General features: G+C 34.5%; 1 protein-coding gene across 1 annotated transcript in view; it reads right to left on the bottom strand.

The window, feature by feature from the left end:
• Positions 1-21,555, bottom strand: part of LOC138307786 (glypican-5-like) — a 106,799-nt gene that overhangs the window by 5,483 nt on the left and 79,761 nt on the right. Inside the window, exons 5-6 of the mRNA XM_069248669.1 lie at positions 726-831; positions 78-297 (exon numbers count right to left, since the gene is read on the bottom strand). Coding sequence (XP_069104770.1) covers positions 78-297; positions 726-831 — 326 coding nt within the window. The remainder of the gene's footprint in view (positions 1-77; positions 298-725; positions 832-21,555) is intronic.

The following is a 21,555-nucleotide window of genomic DNA, read 5'->3' as shown; positions in this document are numbered from 1 at the left end:
TTTCTGCATTCCAGATATGCAATACATTTTCCATACAAGAACATTTCTGCAGACAACAGTTCTATGATCAAACTTACTTATGACAGGTTCGTGAGGTTTATCAGGGCGACCGTCACCACTGCCGTCATTTCCTCCAATGGAGTAGAAGCCACTTCCTGATCCGTCTAAGTCCTCATCGTCTGTGGTGAAGGCGTGATGTCCTTTGTGTATCGAGTCCCCACTGCCATACTGGACCATGGAGTTCTCCGAGTCAGAAAACATCAACTCCTCCTGTTCACTGTACCGTGCCAGCAGGTTCTGTAAGGAAAGTGTATAGGGTCAAGGTCAATGGTTATCAGGGTCACAAGGTCAATCAAATTAACCTTTCAAGGTCACAGGTGTGCTTTCTATAGTTATAAGGGTCAAGGTCAATCAAAATAACTTTTAAGGTAAAAGGTGATTTCTATAGTTATCAGGGCCACAAGATCAATAAAAATAACTTTTAAGTTATGTTTCTAATTAATGTTCATTAGGGAACATGAAGGACCAATGATCTTCATTTTATTCATATGGGCCAAAATCTGTGAGGTTTCTTTTCTATGGAGATAGTCAGGGTCTATATGTATAAATGATTCTTTTATGTTGTAATTTTTATATATTTTTTCAGATAGTAATACCAGTATCTTTTATCAAATTGTTTTCCCATAGTAATAGTACTAATACTTGAACACATGTTGCACACTTACAATTTTCATCTGTGAGAGTTTTTCCTTGAGGGTGGTTATTTTGGGGTCCATGTCAACATTTACAGCTCTAACATAGGATGAAAGTCCTTCTACCATTGGGGTGTACCTAAAACACAGAATGAAGTCAAATTTTATTAGAGCTACAAACATTTTAAAGAATATTAAAAAGTTGAATTTCACAAGAAGTAACATGATCAATTAAAACTGAATTTGAGCATTATGACCTTTAGATTCAAATGTCAGCACGTATTTTCAATTTCCCACAAGGAAAATCACATGGCTTTAATGTAACCTAAGTTGTTACGTATTTGTGTCAATCAAAATCACAGGAACTATATGGGGCATTGTCAGTGATGTGAAATATGTGTCTGCACACATGTGAGTAATTGTACACGGGTGTGTAATTGCACACAAGTGTGTAATTGTATAAAGGTGTGTACATGTAAATGTACGGAGATTTGCACAGGTGTGTAATTGCACACAGGTGTATTATTTTACTTTCTCATACTGGTAATACATACTTGTATAATGATCGTCTGTTAAACAAATCTTATTATGTAGGTCAAAGGTCAAAATGTAGGTCAAATACTTCTCAAACTAAGTGATCATCATTTTTATAAATCTTCACAAAACACACCAAATCCTTCCACAAGAACAGTAAGACATAATAACAAAAAAAAGAGTCTTATTGACCTTGATAGAGAACAAGGGAGTGTACCAGATCGCACAGATGCATGTTGGGAGGTGGAATGATAACACAATAGACTATGTCTGACCTTGGCAGTGACCATGGTAACCATAAAGGTCAAACCGGTGTAGATGATAACTGCAGTCTATTCAGTACTACAAAGGTCATCTGTGGAGGTCATGAACCATGACCTCATGTTAGAGTCAGGCAGAGAGAACAAGACTGCAGTAGCTTTGATGCAAGATTTGGTTTGCTAGTCCTATCTACACTTTGGCAGAATAACTGAATTTTGTTGAATATATATGTGACATGTTCTACACCTCAAATGCTAATTCTAATACTGCTATATGGAAAATCACGACAAAATCTCATAGCTGTCATGGTTACACACAGTTTTATATGGCTGCAGCCATCAAATGCAGCCTACCAATTCAAGGGTGTGCGACCCCACGACCCAATGTCTTGAATTTCAAATACCTCCACCAGAAATAACAGTAGAACAATGATTGGATTGTGAGGCTCAGATTAAAACAAATAAATCGGACATTTCTACAACTGATGGATAAAACAACACAAAAGTTACCAGAACGTTGTTTAGACTGCAAATTATTTAGGGGTCACCTAAACATTGCTTCCACACAAAATTATTTAGGGGGTACCAATAAAAAGATTCAATTGAGGCTTGAAAAATAAAATCTTGTCTCAAAAAATCATATACGAAATCAACATTCATCTAAGATCCTAGTAATTTACATTTGGGTCCAGTTGTTAACTGACCTCAAATCAGAACAGATTTAATCAATTAAAGAACTCTCCTGAATAGCATAGGTAAACTGAAGAATCAGGTTAAGATAAGAATGATCATGGGAGGGTTACATACTGTCTCTACACAGGTGACACAACATAAGAATGATCATGGGAGGGTTACATACTGTCTCTACACAGGTGACACACAGGCGACACAACATAAGAATGATCATGGGAGGGTTACATACTGTCTCTACACAGGTGACACAACATAAGAATGATCATGGGAGGGTTACATACTGTCTCTACACAGGTGACACACAGGCGACACAACATAAGAATGATCATGGGAGGGTTACATACTGTCTCTACACAGGTGACACACAGGCGACACAACATAAGAATGATCATGGGAGGGTTACATACTGTCTCTACACAGGTGACACACAGGCGACACAACATAAGAATGATCATGGGAGGGTTACATACTGTCTCTACACAGGTGACACACAGGCGACACAACGGTCAGAACATGAGGACACAACGGTCAGAACATGGTGACACAACGGTCAGAACATGGAGACATAACGGTCAGAACATGGAGACACAATGGTCAGAACATATAGACATAACGGTCAGAACATGGCGACACAACGGTCAGAACATGGCGACACAACGGTCAGAACATGGCGACACAACGGTCAGAACATGGAGACACAATGGTCAGAACATATAGACATAACGGTCAGAACATGGCGACACAACGGTCAGAACATGGAGACATAACGGTCAGAACATGGCGACACAACGGTCAGAACATGGAGACATAACGGTCAGAGCATAGCGACACAACGGTCAGAACATGGCCTGTTTTGTGTCTTTATAATACTTCTCTGGAATTACTGCAACCATTTTCAAAATTGCTATTAGGTGTTCTCACATAATAAAGTATCGCAGGAATATAGAATGGTGTGATTTATGAAATGCTAGCAATCCTTTTATCCTTGTAACTATAGTGATATTAGGAAGTTGGTGAGTTTTATATACACTGGTAATAGCTCTAGTGGGTATCACTCACTGATTTACATTGAATTTCCCATTTCTTGGTAGTTAACATGTGTATATAATTGCTCAATTAACTAATAACTTTTTTAACAAATAAAGTTTGGATATTAAATCAATATCAAATGTCTATTGTGTAATAAATTCTTTCATTTTTTCGGTTAATGAGTGAGAAAAAAGTTCTATGTGTAACAGAGCATATGATTTCACATTAAACAAAATACCTGTCTCTGCTAGGGTTTGAACTCTGACCTCTTGGTTACTAGTGTGACACTTAACCGATTGAACTAAAGAGAAGTTCTCTCTAGCCGAGGGGTATATTGCGGCTAGTACATTGTATTCAACAGGGTTACATATGAAAGAAACATAAATGATGGTAAAGGTTAATTCGTTCAGAGAATAAATACATTAAAAGATAGTTAAAATGGACATAAATTGGAAAAGTAATCCAGCCTAGTGCAGCAAAGTAAACCTCCAATGATTTGGTTTGTTACATTCAAAACGTTTTGCTGTCTTCGTTAATGAAAATATATTGCCTAAAGCCTAAGGTGGAAGTCTTGGCCTGAGATCTGGTACCATGTGTATGGTTTCTGGGAGACGGAGTGTAATGGTGGGTACCACTTTGGTACATAAATATCATAGACATGACTTACAAGAATCACTCAAAACATTTTCCATCTATCTGATACATAGTAACTGGACGTTTTCCTCTTATTTCAAGAGTTACAAAGCCTTAAACTGCATTAAGTACTTTATTTGGAGTACCGGTAACTACAGTTTTTATGCTGTCAGATTTTATCCAACAAATATTTTTTACCAAGTTCTCCTCTCAATATAATACAAAATGGGTTTTGCAATGTTGATCATACAAGTACCAAACATACCAAATATAGTATACCCGGCACTCACTAGGACACTTTCTACTTGTTATCATTAAAATAAAATACAGCTGTGAGATCATAATGAGATTACTTTCACTCAGCAACATTATCTATCATCATTTGACTTTTCCACACTATCAGAAATACTCCTTAATATTCATGAACATCAGCAGTCTCTTTAATCTAAAATTATTCAAATTTCTGTTCATAATTATTCATTTTTCCACAATTCATTCATACTTCTAAAGACTGGCATCAGTTTAAATGGGAGACCAACTATCTATAGGTATCGTATATCAAACATCAAATCAAGGTCGGATGAGAGTTTGAGTATAAAGGGTCTGAAAAAAAGCTTAAATTTTATGTACATATAGGTATCCCTGGAGATTAGTAATATGTGGAAATTTAACACCTATATATATTATGATACAGTATAGGGAAATCAATGTCGACTTCAATGGACCAAAAAGGCTTGATGCTTTTCATGGTCATGAAGAATTGGAAAACAGAGATTCAATTGATATTACATCACAAAATCTCCGATAACATCGATACCAATGCTACAACTTTACACATATTCCTCTTCTGTTGGTCCATGAATAGATACACTTACCATATCAATTTATATCAAACAAAATGAAAACATTAATTTATACGAAGTCAAAGTCCCTTAATATTGATTTCTTTTGATCACAAGTTGGTTTTTTTGCACTACGATTTTTGAAATTGAAGGAAGCATTACAGCAAAAAGATATTTTTATTATGTTTTTGTCCAAGAAATAGGATGTCATTACTTGCATAAGAAAAGCTCAATACAAAAATTGTAAATGTACTTTCCTTTCAGCAAAACAACAACTGCAATGCAACACATTGTTGAAATTATATCAAGGAAGTATTGTCAAAACTTAGATGGTATCATTGTATATAAATCACCATTAAGATTACAGTCTTTTATCAAAGTAGTACAGGTTTTACTGTACTAATACTACAACAAGTATGATCAATTTTTATCATGATTAAGATAAGGAAAATTACTCGGTGAACAAAAGTGACATTCCGCCATAACTTCCTTATTTGTGTCCTGATGTGAACTTCTCACTACTATGACAGAATTCCAATAACATATATAGTGTCATTCTAATACCAGACATATCAGAACAGTTCAAAATTCAAACCCTGGCCATTTTAGAAATACTTTAGTCGCAAAAACTACACTATAGAACCAACAGATATTTTTAAAGACAATGTTGAATTCAAAAGATGGCATTGTTAAACGAAAAAAATATGATTGGCAGGTATCTCAAGGTCGGCTTTGTTTCTGAGTAACCTACCAAAGGAAATGTTATCGTTATTTGGCAGGGCGTTCAGACATTAAGGAGACAGGCATGAAGGTGATAAGTTGGCTATTTTGTCCTTATTGTATTTCCTGATAGGTACATATCAGACATTGAGAAAGCCTGCTTGTCCTTGGCCCCTCATGTGAAAATATGCAATTTCTGTATGCCTCAGTTTGCAATCAAGACAAGCACATACAAACTGGGGATTTTTTGGCCTTTGAACCTGAAATTCCTATCCCTGGCTCCCATCAAATATAAATGTTAAAATTGAAAGCATTCATTCTAAAATGTTTTTTTATTTTTTTATTTTGGAGTCCATTTCCTTTCTAATCTATTAAAATGAACATTTTAATTTAAAAATTAAATCTTTTATACTCTATGATTGTTCATATGTTTCATGATAATTTCTTTTAGAAGTTGTTCGCATGTTAGTGAATATTTTCCACCATCCTTTATGTAAATCATTGGAAACCAATGGAAGCTTACCAGGCATGAATCACTGTTAAAGTTCTACACATGCTTTATTATTCCAAAATACTTTCTTTTCTTTCAAATGATTTTTTGAAAGGTCAGCCTTAATTATTCACATAGGAAGTAGTATTATGTGTTTAAAGTGATATATGGCTTTTTAATATACAGATAGAATTCATTCATAACCTTAAACTCTCCCTGTTATATCAGAATAGACTTACCCATTCAATGTTATAGGATCATTCCATTATTAACCATAGGGTGGAGGAACCTTTAAATAATATTGTAACTATATAAACAGGTTACGTGGATCTTTGGAATGATAAATCAGCTCGACAGAAGCTGTCAGAATATTTGTCACTCAAACGTTGAACTGTGTAATGTTATAGTAACGATATACTTCCGGTAATCTCTAATGCTTCACGGTAAGGATATTGATAAGACTTGATATAAAGAACATCTTACCTGTAGACAAAGTGTAAGCCACCAGGTAAAAGTAGTTAGCTACTAGTGTATTGATAGCCAATCAAAAGTTAACTACTTCCGTAACTAAATGACTGTCTTTGGTTGCCAAGCCGATTTCTATAACCAACTGAAAGCTTCTTTTCATATCTGATACCTGTTTTAAACACTTTGGTATCGTTTCCAGGACAATTTCTGCAGAATTGAAAGCTACTGACTATTGATAATGGTTTTAAGCATTTTCTTGGTATTTTACATATATTTCTGACCAAATCACTCATATGAGAGAGTCAAACATGAAAGTGTATATCTGACCGACGTTTTGTCTGTGAAGTGGTTTCTTTACATGTTGTCTTAGCTAAGATATCAACTGTTTGTAACGGTATGTAAGACCCTTCCCTTCTCACAGATGGAACCCTCATCAAGGAAATGCTGAATTTCCCATAATGCTCTGTGGGATATCTAAAAAGTCTGTCTGTTCATCTGCCTGATGTCAATCAAGTTGCAGATTTTTTCACATTGGAAACAAATTTCATACACAGTCTCTCCACAAATGTAACGATATATTATGCAATACATCAAAGATGCTGTTAATTTAGAAACATTTTCCCATAAAAATCTCTGCTTTTTCAATTAATTGCAGTTTCAATTTCTGAATATTTACTTTGAAGGCGAATAGCTTTAAAAATAAACATTTTTGTTTACAAAGAAGGGAAAAATAGATGTTATAGTAATTTCCATTTTTCAAAATAGATTAAAATCATCAATATTGGAATATATCAAGTCAAAAAGCTGGAGAATGATTTTCCCACAAAACTCTCTCATATGTATTCAGATTTCTGCACTTTAATTTGCTACATTTTTTCTTAGTTTCCTTTTTCTGTCCAAATGAATATCCAAAAATGCTGGGTTCATAGTCAAGAACACACTTAAGAGACCTTGTAATGTAATTGACTATTCCCGATTGGCGTTAGATTTGCATCAGATATCATTAAGCACCAGCCAATGTTGGTGGTAATTTTATTAGGGGTTTTCATCTCAAAGAACCAAGAACTCGTGTGAGCTGCTCAATATGCTTACTTTCACTTACACTTAAAACATGTCAGAAGAGTTATGTGTACAGATGTGAAGCTGAAATATACTTTCTAAAGAGCACCAGCCTGACAAGACCTCTGTGAGTTTTATGTGAAAACACTACTTCTTTTAGGTGTAGTTGTCTTTGGTGGAGCATGTGAAACTAAATGGGAATTGAACTTTGTCAGTTTAAAAAAGAAACCCGTTCCTACATTGGTGTCTACACATGACTGACTAGTCTGTTTTGTAACATTCCTCACATACAATTTGAAGAACTATTTCTATGTGACATTAAATACTCTGCCCAAATGGTGAAGGTGTCTGACATTCTATCACTTTTAAGTTGGGAATGAGAGTCTACTCAGAAACGTTGCCAGGTAGTAAACATCCGTTTGTGGTTATTCTCTGAGAACTCAAGCTTTCTTAGACAATCAAAATTTGAAAATGTTCTTACAGAGCTGTTTATCAGACCTATACACTATGAAACCTTTCATTGAAAGGAACTACTGCCAATCAGTATGAACAGGTACTGCATCATACATAGATAGTTATCTCCCTTTCATGTATACAAAATACATACACTATGCTAATGACTTGAATTATTATTTTAAAAAATAAACCAATTTGACATTAGGTAATATCTCTAATTACCATTGTAAAATCAAGATGAGTTATCTCCCTTCCATGTCTCCATGCCATAAGGAATTATTTTCTTCCCACCTTTACCAGTATGATATTGAAATTTTATTTTTATCCAATTGAACATCGAAGTAACTTTAAGATCTATTAGCTTTTGCATGTTTAAGACTATCTTATTCATATTGGAGAATTCTAATTGTTCTCATGATTTTGAACTGCTACTTTTGAAGCAGGTGTTACAATGTGCCTCTAGAGAGAAGTATTTTGTTTTGGGAGAAATGTCAGTTAATTTACCCATCAACCTCTCTGTTTACCTATCATTCTACCTGTACGACTCTCTCATTAAAGGTAACACGACCTACTGCAGGTACGACTGACATGCCCTCCGACCTTGTTTCATGTTGTGAGGTCATCCGTGTACTGCATGGCATGTTAAAATATTGTATATATACAGTAGAAATGTTCATATTCTACATAATGATAACCTTTGGAATTTGTGTAACACGATAGTAGATATTCTCTATCGTTTTAACGTTTCTGATATCATGTTTGACTGCCAAATCAGAACAAAGAAACAACATGACTGCACCTAGGAACCCTGCGACGTCTCCTGCAGAGAGGGACAAACTTATCTAACACAGCCCTATCACACACAGGTAAATAGATAATTACTTACCTGTGTAACAATGGGACGTACAGGTAGGAGGCATGACGTAACAAAACTATACCACACAAAATTCTCACAAATAAAACTCATTCATAGTCAAGATTCTCTTTCTCAATGACAGCTCTCTTGATAACATGAATTGGATTCTGTATTGATAAGGCTTACTATTTCTTACAGACTGAGCTTGTGTAGAGTTGAAGATTCTATTTCTCAATGACAGCTCTCTTGATAACAAGAATTGGATTCTGTATTGATAAGGCTTACTATTTCTTACAGACTGAGCTTGTGTAGAGTTGAAGATTCTATTTCTCAATGACAGCTCTCTTGATAACAAGAATTGGATTCTGTATTGATAAGGCTTACTATTTCTTACAGACTGAGCTTGTGTAGAGTTGAAGATTCTATTTCTCAATGACAGCTCTCTTGATAACAAGAATTGGATTCTGTATTGATAAGGCTTACTATTTCTTACAGACTGAGCTTGTGTAGAGTTGAAGATTCTATTTCTCAATGACAGCTCTCTTGATAACAAGAATTGGATTCTGTATTTGTTAAGGCTTACTATTTCTTACAGACTGAGCTTGTGTAGAGTTGAAGATTCTATTTCTCAATGACAGCTCTCTTGATAACAAGAATTGGATTTTGTATTTGTTAAGGCTTACTATTTCTTACAGACTGAGCTTGTGTAGTAGTTGAAGATTCTATTTCTCAATGACAGCTCTCTTGATAACAGAATTGGATTTGTATTGTAAGGCTTACTATTTCTTACAGACTGAGCTTGTGTAGAGTTGAAGATTCTATTTCTCAATGACAGCTCTCTTGATAACAGAATTGGATTCTTATTGATAAGCTTACTATTTCTTACAGACTGAGCTTGTGTAGAGTTGAAGATTCTATTTCTCAATGACAGCTCTCTTGATAACAAGAATTGGATTCTATATTGATAAGGCTTACTATTTCTTACAGACTGAGCTTGTGTAGAGTTGAAGATTCTATTTCTCAATGACAGCTCTCTTGATAACATGAATTGGATTCTGTAATGATAATTCAAGGCTTATTATTTCTTACAAACTGAGCTTGTGTAGAGTTGAAGATTCTATTTCTCAATGACAGCTCTCTTGATAACAAGAATTGGATTCTATATTGATAAGGCTTACTATTTCTTACAGACTGAGCTTGTGTAGAGTTGAAGATTCTATTTCTCAATGACAGCTCTCTTGATAACATGAATTGGATTCTGTATTGATAAGGCTTACTATTTCTTACAGACTGAGCTTGTGTAGAGTTGAAGATTCTATTTCTCAATGACAGCTCTCTTGATAACAAGAATTGGATTCTATATTGATAAGGCTTACTATTTCTTACAGACTGAGCTTGTGTAGAGTTGAAGATTCTATTTCTCAATGACAGCTCTCTTGATAACAAGAATTGGATTCTGTATTGTTAAGGCTTACTATTTCTTACAGACTGAGCTTGTGTAGAGTTGAAGATTCTATTTCTCAATGACAGCTCTCTTGATAACACGAATTGGATTCTGTAATGATAATTCAAGGCTTATTATTTCTTACAAACTGAGCTTGTGTAGAGTTGAAGATTCTATTTCTCAATGACAGCTCTCTTGATAACACGAATTGGATTCTGTAATGATAAGGCTTACTATTTCTTACAGACTGAGGCTGTGTAGAGTTGAAGAATCTATTTCTCATTGAAATAAATTATTTAGATAATCATTTAGAGTCATTGTCTAACTGAAATCTTGTTTGGAATTGAAGACTATGTTCTAAATTCATTTAGAATTGAAAAAGTCATTTACAGTAAAACACAGTTATACCAAACCTCTGTGGACCAACAAAATCACTTCGCTATACACATAGTTCATTATACCTATATTAGACATCTTACAGAAACATTGATGAGGATTGTAAACTACTATGTTATAACCATGAATTCATTGTAAACATGTTTTACTGTATCACATATTGAACTCATTAAAACTTGAATAAACTATTTCTCATAAATACAACTTACATACATATTGTACTATGATTTACAAACACTGACAATGATAAAAATATGCCCGGAATGATTCAAAAAGTCTCATTATAAAAACTTACAAACCCGGTAAAATGATCAATCTGTATTTTTAATTAGAACATGATTTGAAAGTTTGATTTTAATTATGTCATATTTCTCAATCCATGCCCAGCTCCATCAGACAAACATCTGACGTCCTTTACAGAATACATTCTTATGTTACTTTAATGTGTTGTGTATTCATGTCACACGCTTCAAGGTACACACAGATTATTATGCATTATAGAGTTAATTAACACTGAAAATTAGCATGCCTCCGTACCGCTCCATCGGAAGGCTGCCTTTGTCACTTCTCTTGTACCAGGAAATATTTTCTGATGTTGGAAGATGATGAGTTCCTTCCTTTTAGGACTATCGACCAATTTCTCCTCATATATAGACATTTTAATCACAGATCTATTCGCTGAATAATTTCAATGTTTTCCCTTTGTAAGACCTTAGCCTACATTCCCCAAAGTTTGTAATGTTATATTAAACACATAAAAAGATCTCTCTGTGTCTACCTAAAGTTATACTGATCTTGCAGGTTTTCGGTAGTTCACTAATACAGCTGTTGAGTGCCTAATGACTGCCCAACTATCAAAAGTTCAGTTATCCTTTTGCCTCTAAAGATTTTTTTTTTTTTCCCAATCATAACAAATTTTTCAAAAATATTTTTTCACATAAGATTTTTAATCATGGAGCTTTCACATAAGATTTTTGGAGTTTTCACATAATATTTTTTAATCATAGAGTTTTCACATAAAATTTTTTAATCATGGAGTTATTCAGAAAGTGGTGATCATTGATCATTTTTGAAGCGTTCAGTACAGCTCTACATTTTCAAGGGTTACTCTAAAAGTAAGCTGGGACGGTTTTGAGACATGTTGTCGTCTACAGGACGATGTGCAGCCTTACAGCCATATAATTAACATATCATTAACCTCCGGTACTGACGGCCGGCCCCATAATCCAGCTAACATTAAAATGTGTACTTTAAAACTTATATCTACTACCTATACCTGTGACACACAGGTAGTTTTTAGGGCACATGTTACTTAAAAATACCTGAGCAACACTTGTATTTGAAGTCTAGCCACGGTATCAAAGGAGTTTTAAACTTGCTTCATCCTATCTCCTAGTCTAGCCACAGTATCAAAGGAGTTTTAAACTTGCTTCATCCTATCTCCTAGTCTAGCCACAGTATCAAAGGAGTTTTAAACTTGCTTCATCCTATCTCCTAGTCTAGCCACAGTATCAAAGGAGTTTTAAACTTGCTTCATCCTATCTCCTAGTCTAGCCACAGTATCAAAGGAGTTTTAAACTTGCTTCATCCTATCTCCTAGTCTAGCCACAGTATCAAAGGAGTTTTAAACTTGCTTCATCCTATCTCCATCAAACTTATGTTTAGATTTTAGGTAAAAAAAACACTTTTGAAATTTTCAAAGAATGACATTGAAAAGGTCCTGAAATATTTTTCTTGAAATGTAGGATATATCAAATCTCTTGAGAAACAGTCTGGTCTGCACTGTCATGGGTACCCTACTGACAAGATACCCTAATTTTTCTATAGACATGCAACACTAGACCACTTGTATATTACCTCCAGTCATAAAAATTAATCAAAGTTGATCCTGAATCCTGTATTTTAATTTTTAATTTCTTCCCTTTTGTAACATTATATTATCATAATAATTGTGTGTTTGCCCATTTGTAACTATTTCTACATCATGCTAATGTATATGAACATATTTTCAGACTGATAGAAAACTGTAAATATTTGTTTTATCTCCACTATACTATTGTCTACATTTTTTGTTGAAAACTTTTACCTATGATTGCTTATCTCCCTTTTCACGAGTTCTTCACACTTTGAAATATATTAAATGTCTAATAAAGTCGGCAAGGTACGTTACTTTCCTTGACCTGATATATCGGAACATTTGTTCACAATCCAAGTTTTCACCTAAATGCCAAAATAGCTTTTTATATGAAGATTGATTTTCTCAAAAAAATATAAAAACAAGCTTGAAACGTGACAATTAGTTTTGGGTTAACCATTGTAATGTGCAAACTTGAACTACAACAATACCCCTAAACTTTCATAAGAATCAGACTGAAGTACTAGGGTAAGAATGTTCCAGATAGCATACATTGCAGTTGTATCACATTCTTTGTTTTAAAAGCCATCATTTGTTTACTATACATCCAAGTATGTGTCAGATCAAGGTGCAACCAAATATTTCAGCAGCAAATGATGCTTTTACACTTAGCCATTTCTGCTTTACAGAATACACAGTTCTTCCCCTTTGCTGGTATTGCATTGTAACTTCATTGTTTTGTTAGCGAATTTAAAAACCTTTCTCAGAAAAATGCATGCTTTTACATTGCAAAACCTTGATGTTGCAATCAAGAATCTGCAATCAATCCACACCCACAAGAGCAGATAACTCTGTGATATGTTAATACTTTTAATAAATCATATCTAACCCACTAAAAGTTGGTCAATGACCAAGCATTCATCAAACGAGATTTGAATAGCTGAGAAATGGAAGTAAATAATGATGAAATAAATGATGGGGACCGTGTTTCTCTTATCTCACAGGAGTTTGAACCGACCATCTATATAGAATAGCTAGGGTCAGCTACCTATCAGGGGTCCTGTGAATCAACCTACACCAAGGAACTCTTTTCTTACACTGTAACTTAAATCTAATGTTAGAAACAATTCCAACATCTTCCTTGGTATTTGGGGCATATTTGATGGTATTTCAAAGATTGATTTTAGGAAAAGCTTACAAGTCACAATTTCGCTATATTCACGATGAGATTGATTAACACAGAGTTTCGTTGAGAAGGATTTTCTTGTGATGCAAAGTGAGTTAATCATTCCTTTTGGATTTATTCTATGGTTCAATTAAGATTTTTGACGCTTGTCTGAAGAATTTAGACCTTACACACACTTAAGATTTGATCCTTGATAGTTAGGTAGGAAGTCACTGACTATTTTTACCATCAATAATTAATTCTGTATAAATACAAAAAAACCTTTATGTGCATGAACCAAATGAAAAGATATTTCACTAACTAAATGAGAAAATTTCATTGCATTCAACATCGAATATCCTACATATGTATGTGGTAACCTTCATAGTTTTACCTCAGTTCCACCAGGATTTACCCCAATCGCACCATCACTGACATTTTTTGTAGGTTTTATCGACAAAAATAATAACTAGTGTGATGACAAACATTTAGAAGAAAAAAATAAATAAATGAGGTAATTTGGAAACTTTTAAGTTTTTACATCACTGTTAATGAAACTTACATTAGAGATTTTTTAGGCATTTGAAAATCTGCGTTTAACAGTGTTTATTACACAAACCTAGTCTCGGAGTCTACGCTCGCTGCAGCTTAGGCGATGGCAGATTCCGCGCAGTGTATACAATCATTTCTCTTTGTATTAATGATTAAAATACATTTAAGCCTTCAAGGTGCTTAGTGAAATGGTCGCAGCAGTCAGGTATAGTTTGGTGCAACATGGCTCATCCATGAACGTTTTGAAGGAAACATGGATTTGCATGCAGCGTTCATCAACCTTCAAACAGGAATGTCATGTAGTGTGTCTATCTATAGTTAGGGAGAGGATACTAAACGACGGTTCAAATAGCCATCACAGAATATAGATATCAATAAGAAAATACATAAATACTGAACCTTTTGAATTTCTATGATCCTGATTTTATAAGTCACTTACACATCAGCATTATAAATATTCAAATATGGTTTCACAAATCCCACATAATAATTTGTATAGCTTCTGACCACCCCTATAGATAGGATGATCACCAACACAAATGAAGGAATTTATGAAGTCCCCTCCTGTTTCTGGGGTCAATACATATCTCATTTCAATGACATGTCGCTTTTTTCTTCATGACCTCTCGACCTCTTTAATGTCCCAATGGACGAACACTTTCACTTTCAGCTTAGAGCGCCACCTGTTGGGAATTGTTTACTGAAAGAACTTGGTGAGAATCAATCATATGAGGAATGCGAGCCTTCTGTCCATTTCCCTGTCATTATTGGGGTACCCCCTACCCAATCTTTACATTTATAATAGATATGGAAGTCAATATTGGGATCATATGAAAAGTTTTTAATCGAAAGGTCAAATATCTGGACTCTAATTTGTTATTTATGAGATCATTTGCTCAAAAAAGTCTCTGTAATTTTTTCCTTACTAGATAATTAGAATTTTTATAAAAAATTGAAGAGCATCCGTTTAGGAAATACATTCATTTGATTCTAGAAGAACCAGGCTCTTGTTTGAGAACTCTAGAGGTGAATTCCGCAATTCAAATGCATCATGCTATAACCCAAGAAATATTCAAGCACTCAAAATTAACAAACAAATATGCAAAGTTCTAACCTGATAAAGGTTTTCATTGGAATACCATTAAAATTATAAGCCATGAAATAAGAAAACAAGACATTTTTCATCTCATAACCGATTTTCAATGTTAATTCCATTTAGATATTTCTAAATTTCATGCAAATAAGGAGCATGGTCTGATGACTTTGAACTTTAAGTGGTCGTGGGTCAGGGTGCAGTCCCAGGTACCAGTATTCCTATCAACTCATTTATCTGACCACCTGTCTCTACCTTCTATTATTACAATTTTATAATCAAACCATTGATCTAATTTACGGCCCATACTTGTGACATAGCTACGGTACATGAAAAGAAACCGAATAAATTATACAAAAGTTGTTTTTCCATCAACAAAACTACTCCATCATTTTTGTTCCACTAATCTTTCCTAAACAGATCATGAGGTCTGATGTTTAGTAAATTGCCGCCTTTAGCATTCAAAAAATATTTGTGATTTTTCTTTAATCATTTTTTGATTGAAAATATTCATTTTTTACTCATCCTCGTTGTATTTTTTCTAGCACTCACAGAACGCACATTTAGCTGATAGCCACATATAGAGAAAATCATTTGTGATAATTTTCCCCATCCTAACATTACAGAACCACTTTCCTTTAACATTAAGCGAACAATTGTTTATCATATACTCCAACTTTTTATAACTCATATTTCATAAACGCTATCTTGTAAAACTCTTTACAGTCCTCCTATCAGAATCAGACGGCCTAGAAACTCAACTACCTGGGTGATTCCAACTTGGCTAATCGCCATGACAACTTTAAAATATATTATCTCTCCAGAATCAGTGAGGTCATCTTCATTCTGTGAATGATTATTAGCATATGCTGGTAAAACATCTCGGTAGGTTTCAAGTCAATTTTATGAATAATCTCCGAGGTCTATAGGGTCATGAAATAAACTTTTTAACGTTGCTGTCATGACTGAGGTAAGAGTCTAAAAGTCATCACAAAAATCAGCGATCCGTCTGCTACAACTTTCATTTCCATTTTACAGAAGGCTCGCCAGGTTAATTGCTGTAAACAACTTCTTTTTGGCAAGATCAAATTTTGAGAGAGCTTGAACACAATTTCAAAGGTCTCTCAAATACTGTGCACATGGATATTTTCGCGGGTGCTTATTTCTGTGATTTGTAAGAATAAACATTTCACATCGGTATTATTTACGTGACAAATAAAACTTCTGGCTTTTGGTAATATTCACAAAATTGAATGCTTGGTGGAAATTTTCATGGTAGGTATAAATGCCTTCGAGTAAATAGCGAAAAATCACCCCTGGCGTAAAGTTCCACATTTACATTAATTGGAATCAACGTAAAATATATCAACACCAGCATAAAAAACAGCATGAACAAAACAAAGATACAGAAATACGAAGCAGAGTAACAAACTTTTACACTACACCAACAAATTATGTAACATTTGATATTTAATAACTACACTATATATCTTATACGTACAAAGGGACTACAATATGGCCAACTATTGTAACACAAATTGTAGGCACAAGGCACCGTTTTATTACAGTATCACTTATTCATTCATGGAGTACACTAATTAACTGTTGATCAAATTTTCCCTCTAATTAGTCGATTACAGCTGGTTCTCGCCATTTTATGATGTTTAGTTTCTCCTTGTCTTATAATTGTTTGTTTCTGTGTTGTCAGTAACAACCACAACATTAGCGTGTATTGTGATCTTAACGATGAAACACCCACAACAATACGACTCCTTTTCTGTGTACTTAGCTTTTGTTTTTAGTTTTACTATACCCCTAAAACAAGCTAATTGATTGTGGACATAATGAAGAACTTTTCCTCAGCATTGTCAGTTTATCCTACATGTTCTTGTCATACAGCGCATATTAATGGCAATTTCAAACTAACAAAGCATTTACAAGGTTCTGGTTTTCTTTCAAAAGCCACAATAATTAATCATGATCTAGGTTACAGAAAAGCTTCTACTTGTAGATTACAAATATTCAGAGAAATAATGAAAGTCAAGACCATTTGAAAAATATGTACTATGAAGAAATCAGGGTTTTGTCCTGAAAGTAACACCGAAGTGTGCTTTGCCATTTTCCTAAATTTGAAATTGGATTATATTGGTTTTTTTTTTTTTTTATCTTTATCAGTCTATCAGGTAGCCACCAGCTACGACTATACAGAATATTTTATAACTAATTCTATACATATCACCATTAAGTATTCTACACCAGGATATAACAAGCTTATGTGCCTTTTATTTGAAACCTCTAACTGCCTACAGATGGTGCTACATCCTCCTACCATACTGTGTTCATATAAGTAATACTTCTATGTCCAGACACTTTCCATATTTGACCAGACTACTTTCACACCTGTTATACAGTCCATTTTGACCAGGTGTTCGGCCATGTGTGACTGCTTTAATCAGCCAATAGTGCTGAGGGTGGGTGTCTGTCGCCCGCCCCCATGACTGGCTGTCTCTGTGGACACTCACAAATCCCGAGGTGACAAGACTCTGACCTTATGAGGACAAGTACACTAACTTATGCTAATATCCCTTCGTCTATTTATGGTCCATTTACCTCCAGCGTCTGTTGGTTTCCACATGAGCGAGCAGAATTGTTCCATCGCTCATGATTCAAGTATGTCTGAGTTTCAGGCACAAAGACTGGGCTGTTGATAAAAGCCCCTGTGTGGGTCTACCAACAATTTATGGCCATTTAAAATTGAATTCATCACGGGGCACCACCACACTTTTTTTTACATATATACATTTGACAACTCACCAACAAAAAATGTGTGTTACTCTACAGTACAGACTTAGAGAGGGGCTCAACATTTTACATTTATAGTCTATGGACGTCAATAGATTATAAGTTGATATGCTTTTACAAATAAAACAGAAAAAATAGTGACAAAACATAATCACCTCTCCTGTATAAGTGCAAGCTGTACCTGGCAACATGGGACATCCAACCCTTCCTCCCTCTCCCCAGAGCTTTACCCAGCAACATGGGACCGCCCCCCTCTCCCCCCTCCCCAGAGCTTTACCTGGCAACGTGGGACGTCAGACCTCTCCCCAGAGCTTTACCTAGCAACATGTGACAGCCCAACCCCTCCCAGCCCAATCCTTCCCCTAACCCCAACTCTGTTCCCCCGTCTCAAGGAAGAGGAAAATGAGACAGGACAGGGCAAGATAGGATGAATAACAGTTACACTAAAATAAGGCCCCTTTGTTCAAAGCACTAATTTGGGGTTTTTGTTTTTGTTTTTTTAATTTAGATTTTCCTTGTCTTCCATTTATTTGTAGGTAGCAAAGATAGAAAAGTGTGAATACAAAATGATAAAGTCAGAATAGACTGCATCACTTAAAATGCATAAAACAACCAATCAAACTGGTTTAAATCTTGGCAGTCATGCATCTAGAGCTAATGCAGCTTTTCAAAAAGATTTTTATATAAAAGTAAAAAGACTAAAAACTGATTTATACGAACATTTACATGAAAACAAGATTTTGTTGAAACCTACTTATCTCTGATTTATTAATTTTACTTTAAAATTTCGAATGAAATCCTTCTGAGATTAGAAATGGAGAATGTAATCCTGCAAGACTTTTATTTCTGAACAGCTGTCAAAACGCCAGGTATACATGGATAAGACAGATCCGCACTCTCTGCCTATGAAAACATCATTTTTAATAAATGAAATTTGAAAACTTTTCTTCTTATCTTTATTCTTCATTTTTTATTAGTTTGGTCTCGTTACTGTCAATGTTGGACAATCCAATAAAATTATCTCCCTTATTGCTTTCTATCTGAATATTCTAAAACATTTCATATGTTCAGCTTTTCTGCAAAGTCGTTTTTATTGTAATATGAAAGAACACTACCTTTAGACTTGCAAACTTAAAATTTGTTTCATTTTTGACAAAGTAATCAGAAGAGAGAAAAACATATAAATTATAAAATGTTTTATATTATAGTATTCAAATATCCACAGGATTTTTTTTCGAAATGCAAAAAAAAAAAAAAAAAAAAAGCGAGATATTTAAAAAGAAGGAAATTGAGTGATTAATTGATGATTAAGATCATGATTATTATGTATATACAATAGGACACCTGCTTATCTTAATCTCACCAATAGTATGATCTGAAGTTACGTTTGAAGAACAATTTTAAAAAGACACTGGTATGAGACCAATAATTGTAAAAAGAAAAGTACTTGAGCCCATTAAATTTCACTGGACTGTAAAGGCCCGCTGCACACATCCTGAATACCTAACCTTGTGAAAAACACAATGAATGGACGTGTAATTAAACCAGAGAAAATGCACCCCAAGAAAATGTATGGTATGTGATATGTCAGGGCGATTAACGGTGTGGGAATGGTGTAACAGAGCACCGCAGATCTGTCCGAGATCTGTCGATAGCTGTGCAGGATCAGGGGGAGGCGACACATACCCAGAACGTGCACCCATCCGGAATGCAGTCCACTTAGCTCAATAAAACTGCAGCCTAAAAAAATACCTCTCGTTTTCAAAATGTAGGGTATTGCAGCCATTGTTTGCTAAAAAACAGCTGTTTTCAAATTACAATATATTCTTTGTCAACATGTTTTACAAAAAACAGCAACATATTTAAATAGTATAAAGTACCACCCTATATATTTCTTTACAAGAAAATAATATTTCTTAAAGAAAAAGAACTAACTCAGGTGATTTATATTCATTTGCACACAAAAAAATCATTTATTCTTCTCAAAGGTATATTACTATTATATGAGCATGTATAGTTTAAGGGATGCAGTGGCTGAGTGGTAAAGGTGTCTGATAGTTCACTTCAAGCTTCCATCAGTAATCGAGTGGTAAAGATGTCAGAAAATTCTAACCCAATAATCTGGGCTACAGGTGCAGGTATTTATGGGACTATAGCCAGCACCTGACCATAAGGTGATGGTTTTCCTCCTGGTACTCCGCATTACTCTTACCAACAATATTAAATCCTAGCATACTCTAAAATGAGTCTCACATAATTGGAAAGATGTAAAAAAAGAATTAAAACAAAAAGAAAATTATGCTTCGAAATTCTGTTTTAATCATGTCTACATATTAAGGTTATATAATACGTCTATGGACAGTCGCAAAAATCAATGTCTTCTTCTATCCTACACAGCCATAGTCTAAGGCTAAGTAATATCTAAGGCTATATCAGGAACTTGCCACTTCCCACATTCCCAATATGGGGACATTTGCTAGATTGAAAAATCTCCATAATACAAAAAAAAGCTGATTTTATTTAATATCTATCTTGAGAATGGGAGAGAGGATTCACTTAATGGACACAATTACCTGTAATATCCTTAATGTGGCCTGAACAATCGTGTAATCAATCAGGTCACTTAGAAGGTTATCATTTTTGGCTTATCTATTTCTTCAAGACAATTTCGTTGAATTACATTATTACCTTGGAAGACCAAACATAAATCCAGATAATCGGAGAGGTGACCAAATCTCCTTAAAACAGCTGAAATTTCATCAGCATGGCTGAGAGCCTGCGGTGTCCGTCCCAAAGGGAAAGACAACCTCGACTAATTCAGGCTTCCGACATAAGCCCACATTTCCCTGGAGGATCACCACAATTTGATCAAACACTTCATTTTATACAGGAGTCTGAAATTGGTTCCTGGTAATAACCATATCCACCAGCCAATGTTAAGGAGAATTATCATTATCTATAGGACTTCTTATATTGTCTGGGAATCTGGTTTAATTTCCCTAAGCCTACTATAGTAAATAAACACTACTGAAGCAATGCCTCCCCATGGAATCTTTTAAGCGCAGGCTTACCATGTGCTTACAAGTAAAGCATAAAAAGAACTTTCATAAATTAACCATTTACATAAAAGCACACCTTAAATGTTTTTAATGACAATTGAAATAGAATTTTGATTTTTTTTTTTTTTTGTTGATACACCAGAGACAGAATATCAAAGGTAAGACCGCTAATTAAAACAGGTGTTATTAATGATAACGAGTCAACTTTGATGTGTCCTGACTGGCTGGTTTAAGTCAAATACAGAAATTCATTTAGTTTTTACTGCTTCATCATCACATGGTGCACAAATGAACAGAGTCTTCAACAATCATAAGTCATTCCTAAAAATAACAGTTTTGAAATCAAATTAATCAGATGATGTTAATTAATTCATCAAACTAAGACATCAATAAAATATGAGAATAAAATAGTTTACTGTCAGTAAAAATTTCTTCATGAAATAATATATCTTTGGAA

Source organism: Argopecten irradians, chromosome 14 (assembly GCF_041381155.1).
Source record: "Argopecten irradians isolate NY chromosome 14, Ai_NY, whole genome shotgun sequence".
NCBI classification, from domain to species: Eukaryota; Metazoa; Mollusca; class Bivalvia; order Pectinida; family Pectinidae; genus Argopecten; species Argopecten irradians.
Note: the sequence above shows the minus strand (reverse complement) of the source record. Positions and strands in the feature narration are given on the sequence as shown.